Genomic DNA, 12500 nt, shown 5'->3' with positions numbered 1-12500 from the left:
TCTCTCTCTCTCTCTCTCTCTCTCTCTCTCTCTCTCTCTCAACAGTAACAATATATAAAAATAGGTTCAGGTCAAGTCGGAGTATATCTATTAGCTATCTTATATTTCTTTTTATTTTTCGCAAGTTTATTAATCTCTCTCTCTCTCTCTCTCTCTCTCTCTCTCTCTCTCTCTCTCTCCTCTCTCTCTCTCTCTCTCTCTCTCTCTCTCTCTCTCTCAACAGTAACAATATATAAAAATAGGTTCAGGTCAAGTCGGAGTATATCTATTAGCTATCTTATATTTCTTTTTATTTTTCGCAAGTTTATTAATCTCTCTCTCTCTCTCTCTCTCTCTCTCTCTCTCTCTCTCTCTCTCTCTCTCTCTCTCTCTCTCTCTCTCTCTCTCTCCAGTAACAATATATGAAAATAGGTTCAGGCCAAGTTGGAGTATATCTATTAGCTATCTTATATTTTATTTTTCGCAAGTTTATTAAAAGAATGAGCAATTATTGAGTTTGTGATAAATATGGCTGTTTGGTCAATAAGTGATTTTGACTCTCTCTCTCTCTCTCTCTCTCTCTCTCTCTCTCTCTCTCTCTCTCTCTCTCTCTCTCTCTCTCTCTCTCTCTCAACAGTAACAATATATAAAAACAGGTTCAGGTCAAGTCGGAGTATATCTATTAGCTATCTTATATTTTTTTTATTTTTCGCTAGTTTAATAAAAGAAGGAGTAATTATTGAGTTTGTGATAGATATGGCTGTTTGGTCAAGAAGAAATGTGTTGATACAAGAGAACATTACTTAAATAATGACTGCCTCCATAAAGTTTCAGCAAAATCCTCTTCTTCTCTTGACAAATTTTTTAGTTACCGCGTACACACATTTCCTCCTCTTGTCTTCGTTGGCGTTGATGATCATCTGCGGGAGTATTTCCTTCATGATAAAATAACCTTACAATTCGTGGAAGTTTTGGTCAATAAGACTGATCGACAATATATAAGATTCTATTTCCCTTTGGTCAATAAGATTTATCGACAGTATATAAGATTCTATTTCCCTTTGGTCAATAAGATTGATCGACAGTATATAAGATTCTATTTTGATCGACAGTATACAAGATTCTATTTCCCTTTGGTCAATAAGATTGATCGACAGTATATAAGATTCTATTTCCCTTTGGCCAATAAGATTGATCGACAGTATATAAGATTCTATTTCCCTTTGGTCAATAAGATTGATCGACAGTATATAAGATTCTATTTCCCTTTGGTCAATAAGATTGATCGACAGTATATAAGATTCTATTTCCCTTTGGTCAATAAGATTGATCGACAGTATATAAGATTCTATTTCCCTTTGGTCAATAAGATTGATCGACAGTATATAAGATTCTATTTCCCTTTGGTCAATAAGATTGATCGACAGTATATAAGATTCTATTTCCCTTTGGTCAATAAGATTGATCGACAGTATATAAGATTCTATTTCCCTTTGGTCAATAAGATTGATCGACAGTATATAAGATTTTATTTCCCTTTGGTCAATAAGATTGATCGACAGTATATAAGATTCTATTTCCCTTTGGTCAATAAGATTGATCGACAGTATATAAGATTCTATTTCCCTTTGGTCAATAAGATTGATCGACAGTATATAAGATTCTATTTCCCTTTGGTCAATAAGATTGATCGACAGTATATAAGATTCTATTTCCCTTTGGTCAATAAGATTGATCGACAGTATATAAGATTCTATTTCCCTTTGGTCAATAAGATTGATCGACAGTATATAAGATTCTATTTCCCTTTGGTCAATAAGATTGATCGACAGTATATAAGATTCTATTTCCCTTTGGTCAATAAGATTGATCGACAGTATATAAGATTTTATTTCCCTTTGGTCAATAAGGTTGATCGACAGTATATAATATTTTATTTCCCTTTGGTCAATAAGATTGATCGACAGTACAGTATATAAGATTCTATTTCCCTTTGGTCAATAAGATTGATCGACAGTATATAAGATTCTATTTCCCTTTGGTCAATAAGATTGATCGACAGTATATAAGATTCTATTTCCCTTTGGTCAATAAGACTGATCGACAGTATATAAGATTTTATTTCCCTTTGGTCAATAAGATTGATCGACAGTATAAAAGATTTTATTTCCCTTTGGTCAATAAGATTGATCGACAGTATATAAGATTTTATTTCCCTTTGGTCAATGATATTGATCGACAGTATATAAGATTTTATTTCCCTTTGGTCAATAAGATTGATCGACAGTATATAAGATTTTATTTCCCTTTGGTCAATAAGATTGATCGACAGTATATAAAATTTTATTTCCCTTTGGTCAATAAGATTGATCGACAGTATATAAGATTTTATTTCCCTTTGGTCAATAAGATTGATCGACAGTATATAAGATTTTATTTCCCTTTGGTCAATGATATTGATCGACAGTATATAAGATTTTATTTCCCTTTGGTCAATAAGATTGATCGACAGTATATAAGATTTTATTTCCCTTTGGTCAATAAGATTAATCGACAGTATATAAAATTTTATTTTCCCATGTTACAATTTTTTTTTTTACTAAGAAACGTAGACTTCGAACGGATTTTTTGTTTTATGGAATGCGAATGCTTATTTGATTGTATAAATAATTTTATAGCTTACCATTGGCAGATAGTCCCTTAAAAGTAACTCTATTTATTCACATTGATGTAGTGTTTTGTTTAACGTTCTGGAACTGTGCTAAGTTACAGTAATTAGTAATATGATTATGTTATTCCTCAAGAATCTCTGCTCCTTCATCATTTGAGGATGAGAAAAATTGATGAATATCTTGATAGAAGTAAGGACAGTGATACAAGGCTGTAACGTTTTATGTTTCTTTGGTATTTATGAAGTACGGTGTTACCTTATCTAAAATCACCTTCCTGGCTAGTACAGTGGTAACGTGTTTGCCTCGTATTCGCATGGCAAGAGATCGATCCCCGCCCAGGACCGTGAGTTTAAACTGTTTACTGGGGAGGCCACTGCTGTGGTAGGGCACCGCAGTGGGGGGTTGGGCTTTCCCGGCTGACGTTCTGGTGAGCATCTATTCTGATGGAACTGGAACTAAAGACACCTTTAACCTTTAAATGAACATTCTGGCCATATATTTTACAGGGTGTTGGCTACCATATGGGTATTTCTGTCCACTAATGGTCACATTTATTCTGTCGTTCATTGAATTCTCTTAACAAGTTTCATAATAGGGAAACCATTTCGGTCACTTCGATGCATCGGAGTTATTCAGCATTTTAATCATTAGTTGCTCATCAAAATGACCCATGAATTAATTGAAGTGAAGTAATTAAATGGTGGTCCTCCGTTATTATGGTTGTGATAATTATTGAATATTAACATGAAGTTCAATTTATGTTCTTTACTTACAATGACAGGTGGTTATATGTTTGATTTCAAGAGCCTTTTTAAGTGTGATTGATGATATTCAGAAAGTTTTAAAATGAATTAGAATCTCTCTCTCTCTCTCTCTCTCTCTCTCTCTCTCTCTCTCTCTCTCTCTCTCTCTCTCTCTCTCAACTAAATACAAGAAGGCCGTAAGCATCAAACCCACTGAAATATTAAATATTCTGAAGTGTATCCCAAGATATAAATTATTTCTAAGTTTACATTGAGTCAGCCTCATATCAGCTCAGCACTTACACAGAAGTTTTAAAATTAATTAGAATCTCTCTCTCTCTCTCTCTCTCTCTCTCTCTCTCTCTCTCTCTCTCTCTCTCTCTCTCTCTCTCGACGTTGAAAGATAAGTTCTAAGTAAAACTAAAGGGGGTAAATTTCATAATTTTTTTAGACTAATTTATATTTCTTTTTTACAGACTATGGGCTGAGGTGTTCCACGTGTCGTCCTCCGGGGCGGGACAGGTGAAATGGCAACAGGTCTCTGAAGACCTTGTACCTGTCAACATCACATGTATCCAGGATACTCCAGAATGCGTCTTCCATATCACGGCTTACAACTCACAGGTCGACAAGATCCTGGACGTGCGACTCATTCAGCCAGGTAAGGAGAATTATTAGTCTTTTTTTTTTTTTTTTTTTTTTATGTAAGGATCAATTTCAAAGGAGTGAGGACATCAATTCTACATCATTTATAATACTTTTGGGTTTAGGGATGAATTAAAAAAAAAAAAAAGTTTTTAAATTCTTACTCGTATTTCGAAATAATTTTGTTTTTGAGACTTTTCGCAAGTTCAATCTGACCATCCAGGTAAGAACGATTGTAGAAAATTACCTGAAAAATTCATATTTTTGCACCGGAAGACTTTAGGAGATCGTTAACGCTTTACACAGTGAGTCAAAACAGAAAGATTAATAACCAGAATTTTCTATTGCTACAATCAACAAATATTGAGGTGTTTTTCTTAAAAGTAAAAATATTATATATATATATATATATATATATATATGTATCTGTACATAGGTATATCTTTAATATATATATATATATATATATATATATATATATATATATATATATATTTCAAATAAGCCATATAAATTAATACATTAAAGTCTGGATTCTCTTAACGACCTCGGGATCAGAGCCCCATGCGGAATCACCCAAAGACTATAATATCAGACCGGCCGGGATTTGAACCCTGGTCCAGGATATCTGTAGGCCAGTGACCATACCACTCAGCCACGAAGAAAGATAAAAGTCAATGACAATTCTTCTGTACATATACCTGTCAAATTCAGGTTTTCGGTACTTAGAATTGAAATCAACCCATCTTCACCATCGTAGCTAATTGGTAGGTTTGGGACTTGGCATTCGATTAATGATAAATTTTTGCACATTTAAACGTGTTTTTCATATTTCAAGTAAGCCATATAAATTAATACATTAAAGTCTGGATTCTCTTAACGACCTGATTTATTTCCATATATATGTCAAATAAGACATCTATTTAAAAACATTTCGTGTTCCAAAAGCTTAAATTATTATATAAAATTTCTAAAAAAAAAAAAAAAAAACTGTGATGCATGAGAAAGGCAACGGTGGCTTTAGCCCTGGCAGGATCTGATGACGTCATCATGGTGCTGGAGTGAGAACTCTGAGACCGGCTTTACTTGATCTAGCTGCGGATGACATCCCCCCTTAAACCCGAAAAGGAAGAATGTCGTTCACAAATAAGAAAATAAAAAAACTTAGTGTAAAACGTTTATCCCTCGTCATTTGGATTAAAACCCCCCCCCCCATCTCTAAAGGTTTCTCTTAGGGCTGATTCACACCTCACACTCACACTCACACTCACGTGCACGCAATTGATCGCGCTCAAATATTCTTTAATGATAAACAGGCAGAGTATTCAAACCATCCAGTCAATCATTTTCGCTCAACTCCAGTCACGGTCACAGTCAAGCTCACGATCAAAGCAAAAGATATTTTGAACGTGCTCAAACTTGAGCGAGAGTCATACCCGCTAATTCTAGAGCCGAAAAATCACACAGGGTTCACCAATGCCAACACAAAACAAACTAAGCTCAGGAGAGCTTGAGCGGCGTATGTGAACACACCAGTAAAATGAGCTGAGTGAGAGCTTGACCGTGACTTGGGCGTGAGCGTGAGCCTGAGTGTCAGGTGTGAATCAGCCCTTACCATCCCCCGGAGCGTGCCAAATCCATAAACCATACGGTGCTGCGCATTAACAGTGCCATTATGGGTCAAACTCTCTTTCATACCGCTTTCCATGAGGCACTCCACATATTACAGCCACGCCCTTCCTTGAATGTTGAGGAAAATTCCTCCCAACCAAAGGTGATATGGGAGCACGATCAGCTAAGAAGGAGGTGCCAAAAATGTAATCTGGCAGGTAGTAAAGACACGAACCCATATCTGGCGTTCAGCAAAACAAAAGCCAAATAATCTGTTGTCAAAGCTATGGTAACCTCATTGCATTTTCATCCTCAGTAGTATAAAGTAGTATTCAAACCTTTCTTTAAACCCCCAAAGGACGTACTGGTACGTTTCACAAAAGCCATCCCTTTACCCCCCATGGACGTACCGGTACGTCCTCGCAAAATAATATTTGATAATTTTTTGAGAAAATTTAGGCATTTTCCAAGAGAATGAGACCAACCTGACCTCTCTATGACAAAAATTAAGGCTGTTAGAGCAATTTAAACAAATATAATGCAAAATGTGCTGGGAAAAAAATAAAAATAACCCCCTTGGGGGTTAAGGGTTGGAAATTTCCAAATAGCCTGGGGGTAAAAGGGTTGATAATGAAAAATGTTATCCTTGTTGAAAAAGCAATTGATTTTTTTTATGGTAAACTCTGTCTCTTCTTCCTCAATAAGAGAAACATGAAACTGATTGATTTTCTTATTCATGATCTAGATATTATTCTCTGGCACCGTCGTTCAATTAGTTCATTATGCATGTTCCATAAGATTTTTTTTTTATAATTCTGACCATCCTTTACATTCAGATCTTCCCGGACAGTTCCATCCTGCCCCTATTACTAGGCATGCAGTTAATTTTAATCTTCAGGCCTTCTCCATCATGAGGCTCAATACTACACAGTATTCTAGAAGTTTTATTCTACTGTAACTAATCGGGTAGTTTAATCAGTAGAACTTCAAAAGTTCAAACTCGCAGCAAATGTTTTTATGTTGAACAGACTTACGTAAGTCCTTTTATAGTTTATATATCAAATATCTGTTTTAACGTTTTATTGTTTTTAAAATATTTTGTTTTAATTTTTCACTACTTCTTATATCGTTTATTTATTTCCTTATTTTCTTTCCTTACTAGGATATTTTTCCCCGTTGAAGCCCTTAGGCTTAGGCTTATAGCGTCTTGCTTTTCCAACTATGATTGTTGCTTGGCTAGTAATAATAATAATAATAATAATAATAATAATAATAATAATAATAATAATAATAATAATACTAATAAACATCACGAAAATCCCTGTGAAATCAAGACAGCTTACACAACAATTCATTTCAGTAAAACAATTTTAAACCTTATAAATTTTACTATCATTGTTTTTATTATTATTGATTTTTTTTTTTTTTGGGGGGGGAGGGTGCGGTTGGTGGAATGGAACCTTTATTTTCGGTAAGAACTATAGTATGTATCGTAACTGCTGTATCATCTCCATTCATTTTTTACAAAATTTCTGGAGCCATTTACAGCACACATTCATCAAATACGAGGCCCAGACGTTTTGCATATACACGTCATGTCCACCCCCGAGCTGGGAGATTTGAAATGAAGGAAATTCATTTGAAGTTCACTCTCCCTCCCTGCATGAAGTAAGGTTTGAGGAAATACGTTTTATTATTAAGATTTATTTGACAATCGCTATGGTTCTTAACCCTTTCACCCCCAAAGGACGTACCGGTACGTTCTTGCAAAACACTGTTAATGATATATTTTTACATATTTTTTATAATTTTACGAGAAATTTCAGGCATTTTCCAAAAGAATGAGACCAACCTGACCTCTCTAGGACAAAAATTAAGCTTTTTAGAGCAATTTAAAAAAATTATATAGCAAAACGTGCTCAAAATTTAACCTTATGGTCTTAAATAATGATGATTGGAATAATATGCTCTTTACAAAAATAAATATATTCTATACAAATTACAATACTTTGAAAAGAGCTTACATGAAAAAAATAAGTCACAGGGAAAATTTATTTCTGAATGAAACTTTGAATAAGACAAAAATGTTACGATCTTATGTTTCATTTATGTTTCTTAACGGATGCCTGAATTTACTTTCCTTTTAAACTGTGTTGTTTTCTTTGTTCTACCAATATCACGAGTATAGACAGACGCATTTCTTTTATTGTGAAAGTATCTTCCTAGTGGAATGTGGAAATGTACTGCATAATAGTGCCATAGCCTCTGTACCATGGTCTTCCACTGTCTTGGGTTAGAGTTCTCTTGCTTGAGGGTACACTCGAGCACGCTATTCTATCTAATTTCTCTTCTTGTTTTGTTAAAGTTTTTCTACTTTATTTAGGAAATATTTGTTTAGGTGTTGCTGTTCTTAAAATATTTTATTTTTCCTTGTTTCCTTTCCTCACTGGGCTATTTTCCCTGTTCGAGCCCATAGGCTTATAGCATCCTGCTTTTCCAACTGGGGTTGTACTTTAGCAAGTAATAATAATAATAATAATAATAATAATAATATATTTCACCTGTTAGTCTAGTCATTCATTGGAGATCTTGAGAGTAGGAATTCCACTCATTAAATGTGACGCAGTATTAGTTTCTATTCGTGCAAATAGATAAGCATATCGTTGGTAACACAACATATGGTATTGCCTAATCCTACAGCGATGCTTTTGTGACGGGCCGAGAGAAGGTTGTGAACTCAAAGGCAGTGTGAAAGCAACTGAGTTCATTTATTATGTTGTTGTTCTGTTGAAGATTGCCTGGCCCTTTTGGCCAGACACGGGCTTTGGCAATCTTGCAGCCCGTAGCATTTATTATAGAACACACTCATTTATATACAAAACCTGAAGGCAACCAGAAATTACATGTTCGAGAAACAGACAGTGTTACATAGGAGAAACGCAGACATGTTTATTCTGGTTCTTTTTAGTGCGAGGGAAGAGCGAAGATACAAGCATAATATTATACAAAATGAATTATGTACGATCGTGTGACACACGGTTGGTACACTTTAGATATTTCTTCCCTTTATTTTGCTTTTGTCGCCGTCAAGTTGATGGCAACTTAGAAAGAACTTTACATTGATATTTTACATGGATGGTTTTAAAAGTATTCGTAATAGTATTCTTGTTATTCCTAAGTTTCATTTAATCCTATAAGGAAAATATTTGGGAAACCATTTGATTCCAGCTCTCAGTTTCTTAACAGTCAGGAACGTTTTCCCTTTTAGATGTGTATTCAAATGGAAATTCATTAATTGCATTTGAATGTCTAGTTCACAGGAGTCGTTAACGCTTCATCAGGTTCCTCGCATGAATTTCATTGCGGTTTCAACACTTCAAGATTCATATAGCGTAAAAACTCTTCTTTTAGTTTAAGAAGTTATATTGCTTAGTTTATTTATTTTAGCTTCTTCTTAAGAGTAGAGAAAAAATATTTCTTTACTGTCTCCACATGTATACCTCGGCAATGGTGCTACATCGTTCTTGAGTAAAAATTTTGTATGGTCATCTTTAATGATTTAGCTTCAATTTTATTTGTTTCCCAGGTCAAATATCACAGACAATTCTAAAAACATATTCCTCATGATTCTAAATTATCTCCCTTCGGAATAGCAGAAAACTTTAATTATATGTCCATTAGTCTTTAACATTAGTTTGGAGTCAAGGAAACAATTTCAGATACCTATAAAATTTTAAAATTACCCGATATTAAAAGCCTCTTGTTACTATAGTCCATTTCTTTTATCGAGGCAGATGTGCATCGACTCGCAGCGGTGCCTTTTTAGCTCGGAAAAGTTTTCTGATCGCTGATTGGTTAGAATTATCTCGTCCAACCAATCGGCGATCAGGAAACTTTTCCGAGCTAAAAGGGCACCACTGCGAGTCGGTGCAAATCTGCATCGCTAAAAGCAATGGACTCTAGCATATTAGAGTACTTCCATAGTTTATGGAAATGAGCAATCCCTCTGTGAGTATGCACGCAAAATATTTGATTTAAACAATTATGCAAGGTATTTCTAAAGATTTAGATATCCCCTGATCTTTCAAAATGTACTTTGGACTATACAAAATGGGCTTTTGAGCTTTGGGTGCAACAGTTTGGTAATGCTAAGAATTGTTAGCCTCGTGTAACAGCATTTTTATTGTCAATCTTTAATTCTTTAAGTGATATACAATAATATGAATTAGGAAGCCTTTTTCATAAGTCATCAACTTTTCAGCAATATTATCAAACGTCATTTAATTCAACATTTACTTTCAAATTATTGCTTTCCAAGAATACTATATCAATTCGGTCAAATTATTGACACGTTTTCAATTGGCCAGGGAGTCTTGAAAATATTTCCAGAACGGGGAAAATTGGCATAAAGAAATTTGATTTCTCAATGAGTTTCGTGTGACTTGATAGCTTCACGGTAGCTTTCTAACATCATAATTTTTATCTAGATTATCGATACACGTGTAAATAGAAAATAAAAAATGCAGTAATTCAACTTTAAGTTGGCACCCAACTTTACTTAAAGCATCACCAATGATTGGAGCTAATATCATAGCTTTCTACCCAACTGTTAACTACTGCCCTGAGTTAAGAAGAATAGTTTGGTAATCTCAGTGTTGTCAGGTGTATGAGGACAGAGGAGAAGCTGTAAAGAATAGGCCAGACTATTTGATGTACAGTATGTGTAGGCAAAGGGAAAGAACCGTAACGAGAGAGAAGGATCCACATAGTACTGTCTGGCCAGTCAAAGAACCCCATAACACTCTAGCGGTAGTATCTCATTTGTCATTGGTGTTTGCTGTGTTCTCTTTGTGTTCTCTTTGCCCGCCAGTCCTTGCCATCTAAATGAGTAGAGGTTGTGGGCTACACTCCATCTGGTATCACTTTTTGTTACCAGATCCCTGTCTGTAGTTTTCCGCTTCTAACGTTATCAATTCTTATTTTCGCTACCCATACTGTACATCAAATAGTCTGGCCTATTCTTTACAGCTTCTCCTGTCCTCATACACCTGACAACACTGAGATTACCAAACTATTCTTCTTAACTCTTCTTTACAGCTTCTCCTCTGTCCTCATACACCTGACAACACTGAGATTACCAAACTATTCTTCTTAACTCAGGAGGTTAACTACTCAGGAGGTTAACTACTGCACTGAGTTAAGAAGAATAGTTTGGTAATCTCAGTGTTGTCAGGTGTATGAGGACAGAGGAGAAGCTGTAAAGAATAGGCCAGACTATTTGATGTACAGTATGTGTAGGCAAAGGGAAAGAACTGTAACGAGAGAGAAGGATCCACATAGTACTGTCTGGCCAGTCCTTGCCATCTAAACGAGTAGAGGTTGTGGGCTACACTACATCTGGTATCCCTTTTTGTTACCAGATCCCTGTCTGTAGTTTTCTGCTTCTAACGTTATCAATCCTTATTTTCGCTACCCATACTGTACATCAAATAGTCTGACCTATTCTTTACAGCTTCTCCTCTGTCCTCATACACCTGACAACACTGAGATTACCAAACTATTCTTCTTAACTCAGGAGGTTAACTACTGCACTGAGTTAAGAAGAATAGTTTGGTAATCTCAGTGTTGTCAGGTGTATGAGGACAGAGGAGAAGCTGTAAAGAATAGGCCAGACTATTTGATGTACAGTATGGGTAGCGAAAATAAGGATTGATAACGTTAGAAGCGGAAAACTACAGACAGGGATCTGGTAACAAATAGTGATACCAGATGGAGTGTAGCCAACAACCTCTACTCGTTTAGATGGCAAGGACTGGCCAGACAATACTATGTGGATCCTTCTCTCGCTACCCATACTGTACATCAAATAGTCTGGCCTATTCTTTACAGCTTCTCCTCTGTCCTCATACACCTGACAACACTGAGATTACCAAACTATTTTTCTTAACTCAGGAGGTTAACTACTGCACTGAGTTAAGAAGAATAGTTTGGTAATCTCAGTGTTGTCAGGTGTATGAGGACAGAGGAGAAGCTGTAAAGAATAGGCCAGACTATTTGATGTACAGTATGTGTAGGCAAAGGGAAAGAACCGTAACGAGAGAGAAGGATCCACATAGTACTGTCTGGCCAGGCGAAGAAACCCATAACTCTCTAGTGGTAGTATCTCATTTGTCATTGGTGTTTGCTGTGTTCTCTTTGTGTTTTCTTTGCCCGCGAGTCCTTGCCATCTAAACGAGTAGAGGTTGTGGGCTACACTCCATCTGGTATCACTTTTTGTTACCAGATCCCTGTCTGTAGTTTTCCGCTTCTAACGTTATCAATCCTTATTTTCGCTACCCATGGGATCTAGTATCATTGCTTGCCCGTCGGGCATGCCCGATTGTGTGGACAGGACTTAGCGGAGTACGTTCTCATCGTTCCTCTTTCTTAACGGCGTAGTACCATGATAAGTGCACTTCAAACAGTGTAAAGAAGGCTGTATATTTACCACTTCCACTGACTGGTTCAAATATAAATCAGGGTTGAGGGAATCGAAGGATTCCACTGGCACATGACCAGACCACACCTAAGATTTGAGAATGGGTCAATAAACGTTATGGCCATGTTATTTACTACTTATCTGCTTAATGATGGGTCCACTTTGATTCCGTGCTATTGCTCACAAGGCCACCCAGCTACAAATGGATATCGGCATCTACTGGCATAGAGATAGAAAGAGTGGAGCTAGCATCCATTTCATTGATTCTACTTCTGTTCCCACTTCTTTCTCCTACCTTGCAGCTTCTACTTCTAGTAATCATGTCTCCTCCAGCTGCAGCGTGACACTAGTTAAGTGATTAAGACTTCATAA

General features: G+C 35.9%; 1 protein-coding gene across 4 annotated transcripts in view; it reads left to right on the top strand.

The window, feature by feature from the left end:
* sif (still life) overlaps positions 1-12500 on the top strand; it is a 1404800-nt gene that overhangs the window by 671777 nt on the left and 720523 nt on the right. For all 4 annotated transcript variants that reach the window (XM_068381983.1, XM_068381997.1, XM_068381990.1 and 1 more), the window contains exon 5: positions 3871-4055. In XM_068381983.1, coding sequence (XP_068238084.1) covers positions 3871-4055 — 185 coding nt within the window. The remainder of the gene's footprint in view (positions 1-3870; positions 4056-12500) is intronic.

The sequence above is a fragment of the Palaemon carinicauda genome, chromosome 1 (assembly GCF_036898095.1).
Source record: "Palaemon carinicauda isolate YSFRI2023 chromosome 1, ASM3689809v2, whole genome shotgun sequence".
In the NCBI taxonomy this organism is placed as follows: domain Eukaryota; kingdom Metazoa; phylum Arthropoda; class Malacostraca; order Decapoda; family Palaemonidae; genus Palaemon; species Palaemon carinicauda.
The sequence above is the reverse complement of the archived record's forward strand: the minus strand, read 5'-3'. Positions and strand labels throughout refer to the sequence as shown.